This window comes from Haliaeetus leucocephalus, unplaced genomic scaffold (genome assembly GCF_000737465.1).
Source record: "Haliaeetus leucocephalus isolate CR32 unplaced genomic scaffold, Haliaeetus_leucocephalus-4.0 Scaffold228, whole genome shotgun sequence".
NCBI classification, from domain to species: Eukaryota; Metazoa; Chordata; class Aves; order Accipitriformes; family Accipitridae; genus Haliaeetus; species Haliaeetus leucocephalus.
This window is the reverse complement of record NW_010972664.1, coordinates 15,946,648-15,972,022: the sequence shown is the minus strand read 5'-3', so window position 1 is coordinate 15,972,022 and position 25,375 is coordinate 15,946,648. Positions and strand designations below refer to the sequence as shown.

The following is a 25,375-nucleotide window of genomic DNA, read 5'->3' as shown; positions in this document are numbered from 1 at the left end:
GCCTAGCATCAAGTAGTTTTCAAAGCAATGTGTTTGAATGAATCTTAGCACTGTCCACAGCCAATGGAAGTGAAGGCAAGGGAGGGAAAAAGCTAATGAAATTGTACACTATTTACCCGTCACACTCCCTCTGGTTTCCATGGAGGGATGACATGTGAATTTCAGGACTGGTCCCTGGGTAGCTAAGATCAAATATGAAAACAATCTTGAAACAATGAGTGAGATCAGTCTTTAGATAAGGAGATCTTTGGCCCTTTATTAGGAGGTCTGAAGGTCAAAATTTATTTTAGATTTCTTGTATACACACTTGTAATTGATATTTTCGGTAGCCTACTCCGTTCTTTGTCTTGTGGGTTTGTTTTTTGTTGGATTGGCATTTGGGTTTGTTTTGGTTGGGTTTTTTTGATACATAACATTTAATTTCGAGGCATTTACTACAAGGCCAGCTGTCTACGTCTGATTTTAAAATTCTGTCTAATAGCAACAGCTCACAGCAAACCCCTTCTCCCCTACACTTCAGTTTGCATGTTCCAGACAAGTCTTTTAAATAAGGAGCTGCAAATGCCTAATGTTATTTTGATACAGCATGCCTTCACATTAGAAATTAAGCATAAAGTTATGAATCAGGGCTTAATTCAACCTAAAAACATCACTTTAAGCACACAAGTTGGAAAACATATACATCCAGCATGGAAAAAAGCCTGTAGATGACCTCTTTAGGCAAAGGCACAGACTAAATTAATAGCTCAAGTTACAAGAAGCATTGTTTAGCCTGCACACAAAAGCTCACTACTAAACATCAAAGTTAGAAACTTTATCATTTAGTTTATAAACACACCTGATGCAATGTGGGATACACATTAAATCCAGCTAGACTGCATTTTTAAGTCATGTGGGAATGGTTCACTGCATAACAAAAGCATGCGGTATCAACCTAAAGCAGTATCACAGAATCAGTGAAACACAGCATAACTGAGGTTGGAAGGGGCATCCAGTATGCTAGATGCTGAAAAAAAATTCCATCAAATGAACATTAACAGTGCAAACAACTTAAAACAGCACGAAGTTGTATAAAATTTTCAGCTTATTAAAAAAGGAACCATTGCATTCACAGAGAGACAGGAAAATTGTTGGAATCATTAATATTAGCCTAACCACACTATATATGCGTTCTGTAACATGAACTGTTGAGAGGCTTTAGAATTCAGCCTAAAACCTGAAATAAAAGAGGTTGAAGAGTAAGCTTTCACAACCAAAAGCCAGTAAAAGAAAATATATTGGTGCTTGTATGAGAAATTATCATATTAGACATTAAGAAAAACGTCATAATAATTAGCCCAGTTCTACTTTACTTGAGTCAAATGTAACAGTTTGCAAAGGTATTTGAACAGTTACTGTAAAAAACCCAAACCAAACAAGTATCATGTTCAGCTTGAACCTGTCAAACCACCCTTTATCACAATAAATATTTGTGTAACCATAATTTTGAAGCAAAAGATTTTAGGGAAATTATACTGCACAAATAGAGTATTATGAGTGACAAAAATACTGATATTTATTTATTTAAAATAACCGTCCGCTGGTGGCTGCTGGTAGCTATACTGATTTCAGGGAATCTGTTGATATAGCACTTTTGCAAAATCAGGACAGCTGAATCGGGGCAGGGCTCAATATCGATGTAAATCAGTGATTATAGTAGAAGTAAATTCATATTCAACTAAAGTACAAATAAATAATGATAATCTGAGTCATCTCTGTCCTTCAAATTTCCAGAAAAATTATAATCTGTGTGTAATACGAAATTATAAAAAAAATAAGGTAACTCTAATACTCCATTATTCTGTGTCATGATAATCCTAAAAGCCTACTATTTCAACGTTGCTATCCCAAATGCAGCAACATACCACCTTCTTCCCGTAATAACATTAACCCCAAGGTAAAGAAATGTAAATTAACAATACAACCAAAAGTATGAGGACATTTCTTGTGAGAATTCCTAACACTAATAAAATTACATTTTCAAGAAATGTCATTACCAGATTTTGTTGATGGCATTTCTGGAATAGCAAACGTTGTGGATCTTGAAGAAATAGGCAGTGTTTCATCAGAAGCTGAAAAGAGAATCTGAGTTTTAAAAGTTGCAGTGGCATCAAAGCCGCTAAAATACCACAGTACTTAGCTGGCAGAAGCTGTTCTGTAAAAGGAAACGATACAAATAGAAATCAAGACAGTAAATGGCCTGAAAGTCAGCTACAGGATGACTGACAGAAGAACAACCAAGCTGATGTCTCCTATGGTATGGATACAACATGAGTTTGATCAGAGTGGTATTCTCATATCTATTACATTTCCAAGACACAGAATTTGTGTCCTTTCAAAGAGCTTAGGTAAAGAAAATTTCGAATAAGAACTAAACCTACATAAAACTGCTTACAGTAACATACGAGTATGTTCCTCAGTTATTCAGTCAGAGCAGAATGCTTTCTACTTGCCATTAAAAAGAAATAGTTGACATGAAAATATTGCACAAGAAAGAAACCCAAGAGACACATTTTGTTTAAAAATAATGATTTCTGGTCTTAACTACAGTCCAGGGCAGTGATGAGAAAGTGGAAACTATAATGCAAGTAAGTGCTATTTAGCTATTGCTATACATCTGGTTATCAGGTAAGAAAGAGATGTTGATCAAAGCCGGTGTCTGGGAAGCTAACAAAACAGAAAAAGTTTTGAGATCCTCAGGCAGCCAGTCTTCACACAGGTGGTATCAAAACACTTTCCTAAACCTAGTCAACAAATCAATATTTTGCCCAGGGATCAGATTTTCCCCACAACTGCGACAAAGTTACTTTGATATAAACAGGATTATTGAGAAAGACCACCCTTCAGTGGAAAATGGCTTAAAAACACCTTTATGTTTTTATGACAGTATTTTAATGAAAACACAAATGCAAAAAAATTACATTCTATCAGATCACTAAGACCACCATTTCCATTAGAAAAGTTATGCAGCCAACATGAACAAACATGGTCTATTTCTGTGGGCAGTGGTATGTGAAAACCTGAAGAGTAAGGTGCTCCTGATGTAAAGAACACTCATGACTGATTAAAGTCAAAGGACACGTAATAAGAAATCTAAGGAGCCTGAGTCTTTACATCAGGAGAGAATGCTGTGGTAGTCCTGAGAGAACATGCTGCAGAGAGCAGTAAAGTCACACTTGACTAGCTGCTAAGGGCTTTCCATCTAATGATGATAGTTTGATTTGACTGAAATGACCTTGGATAAAATAGAGTTCTCAACTTTAAAAGGAAACAAAACCACTGCATTCACACAGAGGCAGAATAACTGTCAGTACCACCCATGGAGCATTAACACAGCTGCATCATGTTTGTGTACAGTGTGAATTCTGTAATAGATAAAAGCTAAGACTTTTCTAAATTGATCTGTAATGAGAAACTGAAAGAATACTGACCAAAGTTTAACAAATAACACTAGGGAAAACATGAATAGTGTATGTATGTTGTAATAAGCTAATCTCCGGATGACAAAAAATTTTAATGATCATTTACCCAGTTCCACTGTTGTGAGATATAACAGGTTTGAAAGGTGCTTGAATAGCTACTGTAATAGAGAAGCATGTCATTTTTGTGTGTTAGGGTTTTAGAATGCATTGCCTCTCACAAATACATTGCTAACAAATTAACTTTTTCTGTAGCTATGTTTACTAAGTTGCACTTAACCAATACAGCAACAAATACAAGCAGCTCTTCATTTAAGAAGTTTTAGAATTATTAAAATGAAAAATCATCAGCACTGAGCTGGAATGTGTAACTTGAAAGGACCAAAAAAAAAAAAAAAAAAAAAATACACCTGTTTTACACTGAAGACTTCAAGGTCTGATACACCACTGCTTTGTATCTTGGGCAGCTACTCATTCCTGCACACAGTGGATAACGAACCAAACTGATTTCAGAGCAATTCAGCCACCTGTTCAGCTACCTACTAATGCTACACCAACAAAGTAAGAGTATAAAAGTGCAAATGAGTGGAAAATGCAGGCCTGAATGAATTTTACATTCTTTGAGATTTATATTCTTCTTTAAACATCCTGACCAGAGAAACACAGCCTTACTATTCTTGAAGTATTTTACAGTTCATACCACACAGCACTTTTGAACCTGTGCACTTAAAATTAAGGACCAAATCCTTCCTGAGACTCTTCATATAGTGTTTGTACATTCAGTAGATGTGGAGCATCCACAGTTCTATGTTTCCATGTAATCTGTGTGCCACTCTATAAATAAAGATATTTCAATCAGGTTGTAAGACATGAATCTTTGACACACAAGCCTTGTATAGCACTTATGTTAAGTGCATTCCAAAAGACTAATGCTCATTGCCCTTACGATACTGAGCACCACTTGTAAACATATCAAGAGGATATGAAGAAGTAGCTTCAACTAATTTTTCACTTGGAAGCCAGCTTTATATATGCTTGTTTTGTTGTCTCAGCATAGTATACTGCAGAATCAAGACAACTGATTTTAACATTGGCCCCAGAAAGAGAATGATGTTTGATATAATGATGTAATAAAATATCACTTGCTTAAATTGGCCTAGCATGAACAGAAACACAGATGAGAACCTAACAGCAACGCTCTACCTTTTTTTTTTTATGACCAGATTCTGGTAAAAAAACCTCATGCTCAAATGCAAATGCACATATTCGGCCTAAAAAACTATGTTCTCCATAAATACACAGGCAGAAACAATAAATTATTAGCAGAAATAACTGTGAAAATAATTTTTAATAAAAGAATACTATACTGCAGCAGTCTCTCGAATATCAGAGACTACTTTAAAAACTTATAACAGGAAACAAATGTTCAACCAACAAATCTCTTTAAAAAGTGCCTACTAGCTAAAGGACAAAACATTTCATCCCCAAAGGATAATTGTTATACTGACAACCCCAAATTCATCAAAGCTTGACCATTTCCTCTCACCTGCTAAACTCTGCCCCACTCTCCCCTCCACAACCCTTCAGTAATACGATACCACCCTGAAATAGCCCAGCCATATCAGGATGACTTACTTGAGGCTAGAACTGGTGGACACCAGCAATTATGACAAATAACATGAAGCCTTAATGAACAAATGAAAGATCACTGAAGGCAACATTAAAAAACCAGGACAAATAACAAACATTGGAATAGTACTACTTAAATATCAAGACAGATCGAGGATTGGAAATAAAACAAATGCCATTTACCAGTCTCTTGCTCTGACATTTCTGCAAATGTAGATGTTTGGGGAGTGGAAGTAATATCAAGAAAGTCATGTGAGGCTGGAAAAAAAATTGTGGTTTATTACTTAAAAGATACATGAACCATCACACCACGGCATCATCTGCAGCCATGGACTCGATGGTTTAGTGTCCAAATACTAAGGAACTGGAGAAGCATAAAAATATATTCTGCAAAACAAGTGAAATTTAAAAAAGAAAGAGGTTAATATGCAAACATGTGTAAAAACACATAAATATGATGCAAAGAATGAAATGGAATGTCACAAGTAGAATGGGAAAAAAATCCCATGAAGTTAGTAGGAATGTAAGACTGAAAAAGCTCAAGAACACTGGGCAAAGGGAGGTAGAGAGAAAGCAAAATTATGAGATGATGATACTGAAACAAATCCAATTAAACAAACTGGTAAAAATGAAAGAACGTAAAAAGTGATCCAGACAACATCACCAGACAGGGAAAGAGAAAGAAATATCCTTAGCCCAGACAAATTTATATGTTTTGTTATAATTACAAGCATCCAACTTCTCCACTGTGAAAACAAGAAAAGTCCTTTAAGTAATGCAAGAACTGTAACTTCTCTGGAAAAGACCCTGAAGTATGTGACATATCTCAGCTGATATGAAAGCAGGACTACTACAGGCAAAAGTGCCACAATAACATTACAAGACATTTACTATGGTTCATTACACATTTAATATGCACTTGACTTCAGGTTTGCAGGCTGCTCACGTAACACATTTGTTACCTCATGGGCCAAAACATACTGCCAGGCCCCAGGACTGGTATTGTACACCTGTCAATGTGAAAGAAGCTATCACCATGAGCATCTCCAGCCCAGTGCCATATCCAATGGCTTGAGTAAAGAGGGCTTTTCACATAGGGCAGTTTCATCTTTACACTTATGCTTCACCCCAACATAGGCTCAAGAGAAATAACGGTTCGGCTAAAAGCACAATAACACCTCCTGGGACAATTTCCACCTTGCATTGTTACCAGATCTGCAAGAAATACCGTTACCAAATTAGGTCAGCAGCGCGGCCAGGCGCTAAAGGCTACCAGTGCTTTGAAACTTGAAGAAACATGCCGTGATTCACCAGAAGCCAAAAAGAGGCGTCGTTCTTAAAACCCTAACGTGACCTCAAAAGCAGTAGTAGAGCAGAGCGTTCCCAATCCCAGGCAATGGCAACGTAAAGGTGTGGGCAGACGACAACCGGCCACCTTGAAAGTCAGCTGTGAAGCAACCAACAGCTGCAACCTTGGACCAGGAAACCCTGGTGGGCAGCTGAACTGCAGTGCTGTCCTCTTGCACCAGCCCAGACGGAATTTCCCTCTTAAGGACGCTGTTGCATTTGAGCGTGCCAGAGAAAGAAAGACCCGCTACCAAAACACAGGGAAGCAGGGGAATGGCAGCTGAAGGCAAGGTGCAATAATACGTTCTCTACACAAGCTGACACTCAGTCCCTGCAGAAAATGCTCGTCAGCAATGGAAAAAGCGCGGGATCAAACAACAGAATCGCAGAACAAGCGCGGCGAGTGCTTCAGCAAGCCAAGCTGCACCAACAAGTCTTCATACTCTCCATGGAAGATGACAAGGATGCCAGGTGGTTTGTGGTGGGAGGTATGATGGGGAGGGAGACAGCGAGGAGAAAATGAAAAAAGAAGATGTTTTGCTAGTTACCCATCACGCTTTGCTCGGTTGCCAGGGAGGAAGAAGTGGTGGATTTCAGCCTTGGTCTTCGAGTAGCTAAGATCAAACACAAAAACCACCTTCAGGTCCTCAGGCAGGCTGCTGTCACATGGGTGGTATCAAGACAGAGCTATGGACAAGGAGACATGGCCCTGCTCGAGGCAGGCTTCCATGTCACAGCATCACTCCCCGTAGTAGCATGATGCTATCTTTCAACTGGCATAGGTAGCCCAAGGTAACAGAGGAAACCTAGAAGTGGAACCCCAAAAAAGGCAGCAGAAAGCTTACAAATGGAGCAATTTCTAATAAGGAGCTATAAGGGACCAACCGCATCACGGACCCACTTTTCAGGACACCAAAACACTTGAACAGGCTCATCGCTGCAGAGAAAAGCATTGCCAAAGTAATCAAAGTAGGAAGGGAATCACTGGCTATTTACCCATCACAGTCCTTGTGGTCTCCGGTGAAGCAGACAAGGTGGACTCCAGGTCCGGTCTCTGGGCTGCTACGGTCAGACATGGAAATGATCTTGAGATATCCACACAGTCTTGCCATGGCAGTACAAGCAGCACCGGTTCACAGCACCCCAAATGTCCGTATTTAGGGCAACACATGCCTTCTCCTGGCAATATCTTGTGACTCAGTGACCAAATCAGCAGTCAACCACCTTGCCGTGGTTCAAACTAACAGAATACTCTTAGAAACTCAGTAGCTAAATGGCTCTCCATCAGCAGAAAAATGGCTATATGACTACTTCACCAAAGCACTCCTTACATTTCCTAGAAAGATGTCCAAGGAACAGTTGTTGCAGACCTAACATGGGAGCAAAGACACCCATCTTTGGATTCAGAATTCAAGATCTGATCTCACTTTTACCTAGAATCAACCAAATCCTTCATTCTCTGGGTCAGTAATCTCAGGCCCTGGCACTAATAAAGTCCAATGACTCTGTAGAGAAATGCCTGCAAAAAAGTGACCAAGGGCAGTTTTTCTGCAGAATTCTACCTCATCTTTCAACCACTTACACTTGTACAGTCCATCATCCAATTGTACACTGAAGAATAAGTAACTTCACTAAAATGACTTCCTCATACTTTCTTACCCTAATTTTGCACAGAGAAAATGAACAACCTAATACATGAACCAGTGTAAAATCTAGCCTATGTGTACTCATTTGCACTGTGCATCTTTGCTACACTGTGGGCTTGACTCCAGACGTAAGGGAGGGAAGTCTGCTGGTGACAGTTTTCAAACAGGCACAAAGATGAAGAAGTTGGCGATAATAAGGATATGGTGCCTAGTGATTTCTCTGAGATTTTTTTATATTCCCAACCCTTGGAAATTGAAACCCTTCTGTTCAGGTCCCTTCTATGTGAACCTTTTCTAGTAACATTCAATGACTCATTCACTAGCATTTTCCCATGGTTAAAAACTCATGGGGTATTCTTAAGAACAGCAGCTAAAGCTTTTTCCATCTATGGAGAAGCTTTTGCATCCAATGCACAAAAGGACCAAATTTGTCATGTTAGCACTTATTTAACCATTCCAAGTAACAGCCCTCCACATATATACAATCCTTCACAAAAAAAGTGAACGACAGCCCCACAGGACAATCTAGCTAATCATTACAAACATAAGAAAAAGTAATCATATAATTCGAACATTTCATTTCAAATTTCTCAAACGCTGCAGCAGATACAACTGGTCTCTCTCTCTCCAGTTACACTTTTATACAGAGCAAGTCAGAATAAACATTCCGTGTAGCAAAGTGTTGCTGTATCTTTTGAGAGTGCCTAGATGTCAGAAGAACTACAATGAAGAGATATCATTACCAGCTGAGATTGTTGGCATTTCTGGCATGCCAGATGTTGTGGATCTTGAAGAAAGAGGCTTCCTTTCACCTAAATCCAAAAAGACAATCTTGTGTTAAAAGGCTTAATTGTCTCAGAGCTACTACGGGTAGCACAGGACTCAGCAGACAAATGTTGCATTGTTAAAATGGAAGCACAGGGAAATTTGCTTGCAAATCAGCTAGGCATTACTGTGTCTCATGAACTGTTAGGCTGGTGTGGAAGTCAATGTGCAAACCATGTGACCTAATTATTCATACTAATGAGAATTCTTGTAACTACTTAAGAACCCTAGCACATTAAGAATTGCAGGTAGTAAGAAAACACCTTTTGATCCAGAAAACAGTCAGTGGGCCAGCCAATATAAAGCTAGTCAAAACAACCTTTTCTCAGAAACATTATACAGAAATATATCTTAAGCACTTAATTCCCTCTCACAGTTAAGTTCTCTCAGCGCAGGAAAAAAATCCCCAAACTGAGAAAGGCAGGTCCACAGCTGGGAACCTCAATAATGAGAAAACCAAACCCAACCAACTAAAGGGAAGCCACCTCTATGCCCCAACCCTCCATCTACAAAGATGATGAATGCAGATGAGAATGTCGTTAATGGCAGCAGTAAGTGGTAAGAATTACTGGGATGGTGACAACTAAAGCAACACAAAGCTTCCAAAAATAGCAGCAAGGATAAAAATGAAAAGAAAATCTATACAACTAAGTAAAGCCATCTTATCAATTTTACCCAGTGCTGTTTCTAACAACTGAGGTTCTGTAGTAATTATGGGCATGGATATTTCGAACTCCGTAGTATCTCTAGCTGCAGGAAAAAAAGAAGTAAACACACCTGAGAAATAACTTCATGTAAATAAATTAAGAAGGAAGACTTGGGGGAGTGAAGTTTTACCTTCCATTGCTCTGCAGAGTATTATTTTTTATTATGTATTTATTTATTTATTTACAAAATTGACCTTTTTCCTAGGTATTTTAAATACCCTAACTACTTAGCTGAAGATGTTATTCTAGTTTTCCCACGTGTACAAATGCTCACAAAGAGTTTGAAAAACAATGTATATATAGTTTTACATGCACTTGGCTTAAATAGCACCTGAAAAAACAGCTCTGCAACTTATACCACATCTTTCCATTAAGTTAAGAATTCTTCAGAAAATTTAGGAAAAATTGTGATTTCAGAAGATTAAAGTCTCTCGGTACCACTTTACTCATTAAGTCACTTAGGTCTATGCAGTTTCTCAATTTCGGACAATTTTTTTCAGTCAGATTTGTTCCCAGATATCCCATATAACAGGATGAACTAACTTGATTTAAAATCATTGCCTGGGAGTCGGATGCTTTACAGAACAGTGCAGCAAAACTGAACTCTTGAAAACTGTATTGGGATGGCAACAACCAGTAGGTTATATGGCAAAGAACTTAATGAACTACAGCCGCATTGCTCAGAGTAAAGTTTTGGGCAATGAACTGCCTCCCTTTCCCCTCCACCTTCTCCTACTCCTTCCCCATTGCCCTCACCTCTTGGGCTCATACTTCTTCATGTTCAAGCAATGCTTAAAAAACTTAAGCATCCTCACATATCAAAGGCCACAGGAAAACAACAAGCTGTCTCCAAAGCAGTAACCCAAAGCATAGCTTAGTTAGATAGGTCTGGCCTGAGATGTGCTTACTTTCTTATTTTAAGACAATACATAGGAAAAATCACGGCAAAATGTATATGGACAGTGAAAAACAGAAAGAGAGAAAGAAAACAATCTTATCACTAAAAAGTATCGTATCTTACTTGACTGTAACAGCCCTAAGCCCTGCAAAATTTAAATCTTTTCCTGACACAGCCATTTGATCGATACTGCATTATTCAGGCTCTGTAAGCTAGCTGCAATCTTGCTTTAAATCTGTGCTGTGCCTGATCCCAGGAATGAGAATGCTGGTACAGGATTTGAAAAACTAACACACAGGGCAACACTCAATGCAAGCAGTATGGAATAACTGTCGGAAATCATCAACATGGAAGCAGTAATAAACTTTTCAGCACCAACCAAACAAAAGGGTATGCTTCTGAAATAATATTACTATAATTTACCAGTGTCTGGTATTTCTGAAGCTGTAAAAGTTTGGGGAGCAGAAGTAACATGAAGGAAGTCATGCGAAGCTGGAAAATAAAAACAAAAATCATGCTGTGTTGTTTTGAAGTGACAAGAACCATCATGCAACAGCATCATATTCTTTTATGAGCTGAAGAAACTTCTAGGTACTATTTAACACTTTATGTTCCACAGAAAGGTAGACTCTGAAATGTACAATAACCAATTAAGTATGATTTGAAAACCATTTCCAAAACCATGTATTAACGCACAGATACATAATACAACTAATGACCAACTTGTTAGCAGAATTGCACAAAAAGAAGTTGTACTATAGAGTTAAGGAGAAATACAAGACGGCTCAAAAAAGGAGAACAAATTATGAATAAAAGTTAGCAAACTGGGACTGCATGGAATTTTTCTCTAGCATTCCAAGGATCAAGGAGGATATCCTGGTGCTGAAACTGGAGAAGGAAAAAGGATGACAAAGCAGGAAATGTACCAAATGAAACATACAAACTGTCTTTTGTCAGACGTGAATGACTGACAGTTGCAATCAATCTCCCCTTTAGTAATGGATTTCCTTCAAAATTAATTTCTTCCAAAAACATATGCATCAGGCATTACACTACTGTCATGCTAATGAAGTGAAATCTTACCAACTGTCTCTCATCTTACTTTTTTTCTTCTTTTGCAAAACTGTCAGTGGCCCCAAGTAAATAACTAGCTCTTACAAACTCATCTATAAAATAACAGCAACACATCACAGAAATTTTCTAAGGACCAACTAGCCAGTGTCTTAATCTTCAATGACATGTTTTTATAGCGCTGGTTTTGAAACCTGGGCACTTAGAATTATGTCTGTGTTTACACAGAAAGGCTAAATGAAGAGCTACATTATCATAATATGTTGGAATTTCTGTTGGAATTTCTGCTGGAATGTCTGTTTCCATTATTTCTTAGGACTCTGAGTACTTCAGCAAATCAGGATATTCCAGAAATGAAACTCAGGCGTGGACAGGCCTATTTAAATTTAGTATTAACTGTAAGTACAATTTAATTTTAAAGCTAGGAATTACATGCTGTAGCCAAATATGGAAAAACCTCCAAACTACTGGTTCAGTATTTCATATAAAATGTCATAAAGAAACCTGCTATTTGATACAGCACTTTCATACCTACAGTTATTCCTCATTTATGTCAAACTGAACAAACTATTTAATGAGAGGCACTATGTCTCCTTTGAAAATTCCTAACTGTCAAGAGGATTAATCTTATGAGAAATCATTACCAGATCTGGTTGGTTGCACTTCTGTGGTACCAGATGTTTTGGATCCTGAAGAAACAGGCTGTGTTTCCTCAAAAGCTGAAAAAAGAATCTGAGCTTAAAATGCTGAGAGACCTGTGACTTAATGGATTAGCATCAAATAGCTTAGTGAAGGCTGTGCAATTCCAGATGATGCTAATGCAAAGCTAAGCAAGATGGCAGATGGCCTGAAAGCAAGACATAGGACAACTGTGCCATGACAAAAGGAACTGATGGTTTGCAATACAGTCTTCTGGCCTCGAAATTTGAGGTCGACATGCCCAAAAGAATTCTTATCAGCAAGTAATATTAACTTATTAAATTTTCTGGGATAAGAGCTGCAGCTATACAAAAAGAAATAAGGTAACGATGAGATATGACAACACTGTCTTTAAGCAGTTTTTAAGCCAGTAACAAATATGTTTTTCAGCTGGTTACACAGACACAAGAATGGTGAACAAGCTGCTCTCTGTGAGTGTTGGTAGCCAAGATTCTAAAGCACATGTTAAAATTACCATTTGCAGATCTACATGATGCTAAGATAATGGAAAAAAAATCATGGAACTAATCTGCTGATTACCCATCTCCATCTCTCTGGTTTCAGCAGAAGGTAGAGATACGGATTTCACGGCTGGACTCTGAGTAGCTAAAACCAAACATGAAAAAAAATTTATGATACCAAGACAGACACTCTCCTTGCAAGTGGTACAAAATCCAATTTGAACTGTAACTAGCAAGTTTTTGTTTTGTTTCAAGGTCTCCTCTTTCTATTAATGTTTACCTGACTCAGACTTTGGCATACATTATCTAATCAGGCTGAATCCATGTTACTTAAGAGGTTTTTCTTCACAGCAAAGCAGCTACAATCCAAACACAATACATTTGATCTTCACAGCACCTACAGGTCTGTATAAACTGGGTACTACTAGGTTATGTATAACTATTTTAAAAGGAGGTGTAATGGGAAAAGATAAAAAAAAAAGTAGTACAATGAAGTCAGTGAAATAATCATGAAAGTAAACAGCATCTTTTACCTGTTATGCTGTAATGAAGACTATTACAAAGACTTTATGGTTATTTCACTTTGAAGTATGGATAACCTGAAGCGTGCTTTAATGAAAACAGGGAATCAAGGCAGAATTGGGCAGTCTTACCTAAAAGCCATCGTGAACAAGTTTCCACCATGTGTAGGTTTTGCACTACTGTCCTGCTTCTAAGAAACAGATCCTATTCAACTGTGTGTACAGGCCAGTAAGTACCATTCTTTCCAGTAAACTTATCCGCACCAGTCACTTATGCCCGTTTAGGTTAATATATTTGAAAGAGAAAACTTCCATCTGTATTTTTAATTGGTCTTTATCAAGATGAGGTTTTCTGAAAAGCAGTTATACCAGAATTTTAAAAATAAACTTCTCTGAATGCTTGAGACTGAGAAAAACATTCAAACAACTAGGTGTAGTGTTCATTTCTAATGCAGGCAATATGAATATAAGCCAAAAAGTGAACAGACATTCATATATTGGATCTGCTTTCCCCATTTACTTTCAATCCAGCTTATCACATTAAGAAATATGATCCCAGGTTACTATCCTGATATAGCTGGACTCAGCAGTTGGACCAGATGATTGTTGTAGGTCCCTTCCAACTGGAACTTTCTATTCTATTCTATATTTGTAGAGAAGAAAATAATACCAACAAAAGCTGTATGATTCGCAGCTTTTGGCAAAAGCTTCCATTGATCCATTTACCTCCAGTAAGAACTACGACAGATCTCCCAAAGGCATCAGAACATTGAAAGCATGTTAACAAAGCTATCTTTTCAGAAAGGTTTGAATTCAAAATATACCGACCACACAGAAAGTTTATAAAACAAAGGAGATGTCTCCCTCTGGTACAATCACGATAGAAAAATAAAGAAAAAAAGTATTCAGGGGAACTAGGGCAGAATACAGGTCACACACACTTAAACTTCAGAAATAAAATTTTGCTTTCTTTGCTGATTTTATGACAGCAGGTGATCAAAGCATGCAGAGGCACAGTGCAGCGAAATCTCCTCTGTATGACCCACCCCCCCTCGCTCTCACAGAATAACTTTGACTTCAGCATTGACTTCATGGGGAGCACAGATGCTCCAGCTGACCCAGCGGCTGGGCCCAGCCTCACATAATTAAATCCCACTTTTGCTAAGTAGAGCTACTTGGCAGGAATGGAAGACATGAAACAAAACCAGAATAAATACTTGAATGAAACATGTATTTTGCCTCAACTGTTGTTATTATTTTACCTTTTCCACCGAGAAAAACATAGGATTAGGTTATTATTCCCCAGCAGAAAGCAAAAATACTTCCCATCCCTAATAATTTTCAGGTTTTCAGCTATATTTATAGCAATTAATTTCTTCAATCATCGAATGTGTCTCTCCAATGCTGCCTCTAACTGCATTTAACCAATTTTCTTTCACTACAGTGAAAACAAATACGTATCCCCATCCCCTCAAACATATCTGGAAAAGAGTTGTCAAAAATTGTAGCAAATTAAGAACAAATTGTGAAGATCATTTTCATGTTCTTGAGAATTTGTTTCAAATACACATTTCAAGAAGCAAGAGCTACTCCTGGAAATTACTGTAAAATTTGGCAGACTGCATTAAGTAAAAGTATGCTGTCTAAATAAACCAGCACTATTACTTGATAACTTCTTGACTAATGTTAATGAAATATAAATCCATACTGATTCAAGGTCACTCCAGTTAACTAGTGTAACAGCTGTTTACATAGATAGCAGCAACAAACAGCTGTTTTGGCAGAATGAGATATTTATGACTAGCACAATGACACAGTGTAGAGAAATACAAGCCTGTTATGAAAGCAGAGGTCTTGAGAAGGGGAGACATAGGATATGGCATAGAGAAGTACAGGCATGGGATGATAAAGAGATAGGGACCGGGCTTGGCACTGGAAACCCCGTGCCATAAACAGCTCAGCAATGGTCAGTTATAAAAACTGCACACCTGGAGCTGGACAAAATTTAGGGGTAACAAGAAGAACACAAAAATAGTATCTAACATACACAAATGGCACTGTGTATGGTAAATTCAGATGTAAGGTGTCTCTCAGCAGAAGAAAGAAATCATCAACATGAACATCATATTCCTCCCAGCACAGGACTCCAGACGCTCATAACTTGCTGAAACCTCCCCACTCATCACCAACACAAGCATGAAATCACCAAGCTTAGTACTCAGAAGTATAGTGGAAGGGTGAGCAAAACACCAGGAAAAAGGGTAGAAATGAAGAAGTTTGTGTGTTACTATTTTAATTACGTTACTGCTATTATTGACGCTTTTTCTGTATGTAAGTACTCTACCTGCATTAATATTCTTTGTTTTACTGTAAGAGTTAAATCTAGAAATGATGATTCTTGAATTAGATAGACCATTAAGAACTCCATTACACTAGCAATAAATTCTTGGCTTTATATACATGTACATGCATATGCATATACATATATGTAAATACATATGTCTATACATACATGTAAATGTGTGTATACATACGTAAAATATAAATTTTAAAAAAGAAGAAAAGGTGTGTTTCCTCTTTGCCCGTAAGAAGATTTTGACCATAACATTTTGACCCTAAGACAGGTAAAACTATTTAAAAAATGTGAGCATACTTTCTCAAATATCAGGGCTTTCCAAAGTGTCCTGAAGTTCATCACCAAACAACTAATGAATCCAGAAATAAGCAAACACTTATGAATATTTAAACCAAAACAACACCTACAAATTATGGTACTACTTTAATCAAATATATTTGGCAAACTACAAGAAAACCCACAGAACTGATGTTGACTGGAACAGTACTCCAACTGTGAAATACAGTCAGTCTCAGAAGCTTATGGAGTACTTCCAAGAAAACTACAAAACTAAGAGTACAGATTTTAGCTAAGTATAAATTGCCATCATCATTCTATAGATAAATGTTAGCCCATATATCCTCACAAGTTTTTGTTTGTTTGTTTGTTTGTTTTAAAATGAAGCATTAATCTGGAGCATCCTGTCATGACAATAAAGCAAAACCAGACTTAGAATGAAAGAAGAAACCTGCAAATTTTGTGAAGAAAAAGCTAATGGCTACCATATTTTACATACAGAATAGTATTATTGCAGCCAAAGCATTAAAACCTACCAGCCAAAAGAAACAACAAGAGATTTAGATAACTTTCCAATGAAGTTTACTCAAATTTACAAAGAAAGTAATTACCAAGTTCTGTCAATGGACTTTTTGGAGCATCAGAGATTCTGGATCCAGAAGGAAGTGGCTGTATTTCATTAGAAGCTATGATAAAAAAAATAATCAAGGCTTTACTTGATTAAGAATATTACAAGACACAGTATGGATCTGTATTTTGGCTTATAAACCACCTACTCCTGAAACCAATGATATTTAATAAAAAAGAAGACGAGTTCCAACCTAGGAAAAAAACACATAACTTTGTCACTTAAAAAGGTGTGGAATAAAAATGAAATCACCTTTTCCCTAGTCATAATATAAAGATCCATGAGTCACAGGAATTTGATAATGAACATCCATCAGTAACTATGACCACCTAGTTTGAAATTAAGCAGTAAACCATCCTGATGAAATTTCCTATTTTAATCTTTAAAAGCATGGCAAAAAACAAAAAATGTTGATTATGCTTAAAAAAAAACTGATTAAAAGTTAGAATGAAAATTAGATGCTTTAGTTTCAGTAAATTCTGGAAATCTGCTTGCAACTGTAAATGAAAAAAGACAAAAGAGAAAGTATGACGTTAACATGAATCAATAGGATTATGTAAAAATATGATTATTGAGAAGCATTAGCAACCCTCTTCATGGGAAGATCTGTATTTCAGTCCTGCAAATGCTGATATCTTTATCATACATCATTCTGTATCTATGCCATCTGTGCTTTAGAAAAATCTAATCAAAGTTTAAAAAAAACCAAACAAAAACCAAAACCTCAACTTTAGATTTGTGTTCATAATTTTGCATGGCTTGGGTATTAAAATACAGGCAACAAAATCAACATTGAAGAATTTAGAATTCTGAATGCAAGAAGTAAGTAGATGCTTCTCCAGATCACAAAACTAACAGTACTACTACTTAGATCAGAAATCTCTCATTCTGAGACATCTCTATGAAAATCAGTAGAGCTCTTTTTTCCTCCAGGACAAATACAATTATATCATGTCACATGCAATATAAAATTTTCCTTTTGCATCACAATTGATGCTCCCTAAATGAACCTGTAATCAGATGAAAATCCAGGAGGTAATTATTTCAATTCTATCACTGAGGTTAATTTTACTGATGGAAATTTTATGTGATGTCAATCATGCAGATCACATAGACAGAAAGCATTACTTTGAAAAATAACATTAAATCACCCAGTCAAATCTGCTAGCAATAATCATATGTATAACAGCCACAGTTCAACCAGAGCTATATGTATCCTGCTTTACATTTCATGTGTGAGCGACTGGAAACACAAAGGGAACCAGAAATTTTTAACTGGGACCTCCTTTGGAGTCAATACAAAGGGGATGCAGCAAGTAGTAGAAACATTCTGCTGGAGATGAAAAAAGCATTTAATGTACAAAGAAGGTAAAAAGCAGCAAAATTAGTTACCCAGTATGTTTTGAGTTTGCACCAATTCAGGTTTAGGCGTTGATTTAAATTCCTCAGGTCCATGTTTTTTCTCAGACTGAGCTAGAAGAAAGAAGCTTTATTTAATTTTAAATCCCTCTGAGCTTTTCTTTATCTACTGCCCAAAGCCCGCTGCTTTTCTTATCACCATTTTATGCCACCTAATTAGAGTAATTTCTGCAGCAGCTCGACTCCATCATGATTAATATTTTTTGTTTTCAGATGTGAAGTCTATAAGATGTTTTGGATTTATTTTGTTGCAGCTTTACATAAGCAAAGGAAAATATAAGTAACGAAGAGCAAAGCTAAGATAAGAATCTCACACTGTACTTGTGTTACAGCCTCCCAAATTCGTTATGATATACATTATAAACAAGATCCATTACATCACAAAGTGTATTTACAAATATTTTCCCTGCTATTCTGGATTTTTTTTTAATCCTTCTAATATAAAAATTATCCAGAAAAGAATAAAGATTCACCTATAATACTTCAGCTCTTTCATTTTTCTAGTAATAATAGGCTTCTGACTTTTATTCATTCTTCTAATTCTGCATCTTCAAAATAAGGCACAGGCAGTTTATTAAACAGCCATTAAATGTACCTAAACTGAATTGCTGACTTTATTTTAATAAACTAGTTCATAATTGTAGTCTTCCATCTGTTTCACATAACATTTAATTCCGATGGTATGTAAGTCAAGATCACTTCTTTCCTCTCCATCTTGCTGGATGTCCCATAGTGTTTAATCAATCATACAGTACACAAAACTGGTAATCGCAGATTATAAAATGACAAAGCTTATTGATATGGAACACAGGATGGTAAGGTCTCAGCCTTGAATGTGATAAGAGCATGAATTCCTTCCACAGAGCAAACTGCACAGTATTTACACAGTTGGTATTGAGAGGAGATCGTTAATATTGGTGATCAGCATCAATACAGCATTAAGTTTTCGTATTCATTCAGTTTAATAAAATAACACTTTCTTTCTGAGATACAATAGACAAGAGTAACTTTTGTTTTTCCAGCATGCTCTCCATGCTTTTTCCACAATCTACTACGCATGCTTCAAGAAAGAACTGATCATGTAGCTTTATAAGCTTCTTATTTAATTGCCAGAAGAGAACAGGCTGTTTTCCAGATTCTAAATAGTTACATAGATGCTACTTCACTTACAACTATTATACTATTTTCTGTTTCAGAGTATGGTGCTTTTCAGTGCCACAAAAGTTGGAGTCTCCATAGACGCTGCCTTAATTAGGACCCAGTTCAGCTTCTACTAAGTCAGTTACAGTGCTGTTACTGTCATTAGTGGAAGAAGGATTTCCTTCTACAGAGAAGTTAAAGCAATTTATCTCTATGAGGATTGTGGGAGAAAATTCACCCACAGAGACACAGAAACAACAACTAACAAACCCATACCTCAGAAGTACTTCAAAAGCTAACATTTCTCATTGGTGAAATGTAATCATGAAAAAAAAAACCACCAAACAAAAAAACACCAAAAGCAAATACAGAAATTTAGAACTCATTATGCTTTGGGGTTTTTTAGTGGTCAGATGGTTTACACTCACACGAAGCCATTTGTCTTCGTCAGTCGCTTGTCAGCTAAGTTAGCTAAGCAAGCTGAACAAGAAAAAGCATGCCTAGAATTTGGACAAAAGAAACCAAGCTCTACACTGTTTTGCACAGAACGTTGTAGGGATGACGTGAAACAACAGCAGGCATTTTTGTAAAAAAAGATACAGGAAGCAGAAAGTTTAGGCTTTGAAAGCTAAATTAGAGAAAAAGAAACACCTCTGACTTCTCCAGGGCACCAGGTAAACTAGGATTAATGTGGTGGTTCAATGGTAGCTGCAAAGTAAATGGTTAAAACGACCAAGCAAGGTAAGTTACTATGACGGCATGGAATACAGCAAGAATGCATTCAGGCAACATTTCTTAAACTATTTTTCCTCTAACTTCTCTTGACCCTCTCATTAATGTTCCTCTTCCCCCACAACTGGAATTAAGACATTCTGATGGAAGCCATAATCTCACTCCTTCTCATATCCCACACAAGCACAAGGAAAGCCTTCAGGGGCCAGAAGGAAGACAGGAGGAACAGAACTTGGGAAATGCGGCAACAAAGGAGTTATTCCTACTAAACATTAACCCTAGTTTGGATTCACAGGTGGTACTTTTCTTTCAAGCCAATTCTCTATTTCACAAATCTGCTTTGATAAATTTCTGGTACAATCCCTTACATGAAGAAATAACTTGCTCTTTTTTCTTTAAACTAGTTCTTCCATGTCCTAGACAAATGTGCTGATATTCCTAACTTGGTTAGCTCCACTTTCCCTGTGAAGTTAAAAATAAAAAGGCTCACGCTTGATTCAACTGTGAGAAAAACTGTAGTGGTAGTTTGAGGTACATTAGACAGCATTTTAAAGATTGGGGGAAAAAAAGCATTATGACCTTGTGCTGTTGTGTTAAGAATAAATTAGTCCTAAGTGGAAAGTATTGTAACAAGCCTGGCAAAAACAAAGCCTGAATGACCTTACTAACCAGTCTTTCCATGGAAGTGCATGCCAAGGGAGGGAAGGCCTGAAATTAAAAAAATGATTGGATGCCTGGCTGACAAATACACCAAAAAAAGGCACGCCACATCACAAAACACACCCTTTGACAAAGACCCAGTGGAATACAAGAGTGGCCCAGCTCATGGAGCCCCTCAGATGGTCTGCTTGCTGACATACTTCAAGCTCCTTTCTTCCCTTCTTGCATGATTGATGACACAATGGCTGCTGCAGTACACAGCTCCTTTTAAATTAGCGTTCTGTTGCCACTTCTGGCACCAGTCCTTAAACCTTTAACAGCAAATAATTACTATGCCTTAGTCAAAGAATCCAGTATGATTTTCAAATAGGGAGGTCTGAATGAAATATAACGAAGTAGATCCTATTGCTAAACTCAATTAATTGTGCCTATATATTACCCTGTCTCTCAAATGCAACCCTTGCAAAAGGCTGGTACTCAGATCTTTTGCTTAAGTTACTTGTGAAAGTCTGGCTCAAATGTGTAAATATTCAAGTTTTTTTTGCATATGCAATGGCTAGACAGAAATTACACTCAAAGAACTTATTTTTTCTTTTACAGGATTGACATTCATTTCCCTGTTTCCTGCAACTCTCTTTTTTTCTCTTTAACTGAAACCATAATGAATACATTCTTTAATGTAAATAGTGTGACATACTCATACTTTTACATGAGACACTGGTGCTGTGATCAACAAAGAATGACTGAATGGAATGGTCACCACAGAAAAAGAGACATGGAAGCAAAACCACAGAGGAAGCATGAAGTGGAAAATGAAAATTATTCTAAATATTTCAGTAACACACTATCCAACTTCATAAACATGTAATTCTGTGCTATGTCTAGATATGACGATGTTTATGGTCAGAATTACTGCATGCCAAGCACATAAACATAATTACAGAACACAAAGGAAAGGAAATGGAATGAACTGATTCTCTCCTCCCCAGGTGATATATCAATTCTGGTGCCAGATTTCACACTGTTTACCTCATTAGCCGGTAAATTCCAGGACAAGGAATGATGTATTTTGATTAGATGAATGCAATCCTGAGGACTAGGGATTTTGCGGGAGAGCCAATTACATACATTTATGCATTCAGTTCTCATTTTCACAAAATGGCAAAGTTCTATAAAATATATTTGTAGATTGCTTGTTCTGCAGTTACTTAGACAAGGTAAATCATTTAGTAAAATAACTGCAGAATTTAAGTCCACAAGAGACCTCAAACTGTAAAACAAAAAAGAAATTAAAAAAAAAATCTTTACAGTTTTTTAACAAGTATACACAAATTTCCAATTAGAACCAAGCTGTTTATTACACATATGCTAAACTTGTAAAGTTCAGAGCCCCTGTTGATAATAAATTCCTGTGGAGGAGCATCTTTGTTTTCCTCTTAATGCTTAGGATGAACAGAAAAGAGCTATCCATATGAAGGTTTTGCAGAAAGGAACCGATGGTTAAAAATAGAATTTGGCAAATACACTTATCTATTGAGTGGCAAATAAAATTCTGCAAACATTTTCAGAGAAAAAAATTGATGGATTGTTTAATCTAAAATATAATTGTCAATCATTACGTGATTTTGCTACAATACTTGATCCTACATCTCTTTTGTTCTCTACATACTCTATGGGAGGGGTTGGTTGGTTGGTTTGAATTAAAGACTGAGTTGGCCTGATGATGTAAAGTATGGTATCTTTGATATACTTAATGAATAAAATAAATACAGTCATATTTAATAGCAATATCTGTGTGAATCATGTGATGTCAAAGGAATAACATGCTACACCATTTCAGCCAGCCAGGAAATACTTCATAGATGGAATAGAGTAATGCCAACAAGATCACATAATATGACTAAACTAAACCAAAGCAAACCTTCACTGTATTGTTTCCTCAAATTATTTTTTCATTTTAAAGTCTTGCCACCATTCAACCTCCTTTCTCCCTTTCAGCAAAGAAGCTGGCAGAAGTCAACTATTGTCTCTAATGACAGCAGAATCAAGACTTCAGTCTCAGTTATAGGATAAAAGCCAGACTACAGAAAATGTAGGTGTATGCCTACTTAAACAATCCCAAAATGTGGGTTGATAAAGTGGGTGGAAAGTCACTCTTCATAATTTGACACTGAACAATTTAGTTCTCTCCAATCTTTTTGCCCTCAGATTGCAAATGTTAAAATACAGGGCTATACTTGTCATACAACTTGATAAAGTAGTCTGCCTATGTTACACTAACTTGTTTCCTAAGCAAATGGAGGCAGTAAATCTTGTGAGTTAAAATTTCACTTCATGTTTTTGAACAGTTTAAGAAATCAGCAGCTGAGTAGCCCTTTTAAATAAGTCATATTTTTTCAGCCACAAGTAGATGATAAAAAACTTCAGTCTTCCAAATATACAAGTTAACATACATTTCACAGACATACAACCTTGAATATGAGTCTAGGATCAAATTCTATATTCCTTTCCCATGTATGTGAACAGCTCCCATTTACTTTAACAGGACCAGTAAGTCCACAGAGAGTGTGGTCAAAATTAATGTGTTCAAAACTGAACTTAAATGGAACATCATGCTGTCATCCTCTACATATCTGAAATACAGCTTGCTACTGTGACTGTTTCATCTTAATCTTGTGCATGCATTTTGGGCAATCATGCCTTTATCTCTACTTTCCTTCATATATTTCCTGAAAGTCATAAGTTTAAGGTGCATCACAAGAAAACTCGTTTTGCCATTTTTCACAATTTCAAGGTATCCAGCACCCCACAAAAATATGGTTCTAAGTGTTCTTATAAACCTAACATCAAAGCTCTCCTCCAAAATTAGATTCAGATTTTTATCCACATCTACCATTCATGGCTACTAATTCAGCTACATTATCCCGGTTTTCCAACTACTGCCTTTAACTGAAGATTAAGCAACTCAAAGATGTATTTAATTTTAGCTTATCTATTTGGCAAAGGTATTCCACAGAGCTTCTAAAAATAGAATTTTCATTACCTGGGAGCGACTGTGGGGAGATTTCTTGAACTTCTGGTGTTTTGGATTCAGCGGGCCATACTCGAGTTTCATTCTTAGCTAAAGGGACAAAGACATTAGAGAGTAACTGCAAAGCTGTATCTGCTGCGTTCTACCACAGATTTATTTCTGTTCCACTTCATTTTGCCAAAGTAAACCAACATGGATAAATGTGGAAAGCTGAATACCTTTAGGAATCAATGAACTTTCGCTGCACAATCAGTACAAGTATCTATCTAGCTATGTTAAACACATGCATTTTTGTTATTGTTTTGTTCATTAAAAGATTCCTTAAAAATAAATTTACAGCAAGCAATTTAATGCCTTAAGAATCATTTTGTTCACAGTGCAAAATAGTTTTCAGCGTTTTTTATTTGTCTAGCATTTGAGCATTAACAGCAAAAATGCTTTTCAAAATTCAAGGAGGTAATATAGTTCTAAGCGTTATACAAGAATAGTCTAATCACTTTTCATTTAAAATGGAATTGTCACACTAGTCGTGTCCTTACTTTCCTTTACATTACTTCTAACAATTACAGTGGTATGACAATAGCCTTCTACTCCAACAGATATAAAGATATTCCAGCAGTGGATATAGGGAAAAATTAATTAATTTTGACTTGAATAATACACCTGTTGTTTTTCTTCCACTGAGGACTAAGGCACTATATCTTGTGGTTTTTTTTCTGGACTACTACTCTTTTAAAAAAAAACAAACTAGTAAGTTACTAACTAAGAAACAGAAAAAAAATACTTTGAGAATTCAATAAATATGATATTCTGTGATGGAATATTTTGACCTTTCTAAATAAGACAGAATTAGAATAGTTGCAGTATGCCAGCAAATCATATTAGTCATAACTGCACACACAGCATAAGCCTTATTGCATTTTATTGTAGACATACGTCATTCTCAGGCATCAGTGAAGGCTATCTGTATAGATTTCAACAATATGTCTTTTTGTCAATTATTTTATACATTTAAATTGTTTCTCAGAATATTTTTGCTTTCCAAGCAATGACTCTTCCCTGTTTCACACTCCTCTGAAATTTAGTAGTCCCTTGTGTGTACACCCATTACTTCATGTTCCTACATAGTACACAGAACAGGACAAAACATCCCTTGCTTGCCCCGGTTATTTTCACAAAGTTGTTTGTGTAATCTACCATAAAGAGTGGCTCCAAAGTGGCATCACACCGGCTGTCTGTTTTTTATTTAATTTATTTTTTATTTTAATTATTTTCATTTAAATTTAGAAGTCCAAGTTCTACGCTCAGCCAGCTGAGGAAGCTGGACATCTCTGGGACAACTGAAGCTACCTTTGTCTTTTTCCCCATCTTTTGGTCATAGTCACATTCTGCCATTTTTACTGCACACACTACTGAACCTTATGACCTATCTGAAACCACAACATCGCTTTCCTAGAGAAAGATACAATTCTATTGGTAGGAAATGAAAACAAATAGAAAAGTTCTAGATACTTTAGTCCAAAACTAATATTGGAGATCTTAAAATATGGTTTACTAAAAGTAAGGGGTATGAAAAACAGATTTGTCAATACATGGTTTACTGAGTTTTAATGGTACCTTTGTTACCTGCACATCATATACATGTTAAAACCAAACTAGTAATGATAAACGCCTTGTTTTCCATGCTTGCTATTCAAAGAAAATATTAGTAATGAAGTTAACAATGTGATTAATTTTATCATCATGATTGAAAACCAGTCATGGTCTGTAATGTAAATACTGCAATTAAGGTTTTCTGCTTAGCTTAAGTTTTCAGTAGCCACAGATAATGCTAACATTTGTCTGTCAAATGCTGGTAAATACTTCCAGAT

General features: G+C 36.5%; 1 protein-coding gene across 1 annotated transcript in view; it reads right to left on the bottom strand.

Annotated features, from left to right (window-relative positions):
• ABI3BP (ABI family, member 3 (NESH) binding protein) overlaps positions 1 to 25,375 on the bottom strand; it is a 151,244-nt gene that overhangs the window by 79,376 nt on the left and 46,493 nt on the right. The window contains exons 9-10 of the mRNA XM_010567665.1: positions 23,517 to 23,594; positions 17,915 to 17,995 (exon numbers count right to left, since the gene is read on the bottom strand). Coding sequence (XP_010565967.1) covers positions 17,915 to 17,995; positions 23,517 to 23,594 — 159 coding nt within the window. The remainder of the gene's footprint in view (positions 1 to 17,914; positions 17,996 to 23,516; positions 23,595 to 25,375) is intronic.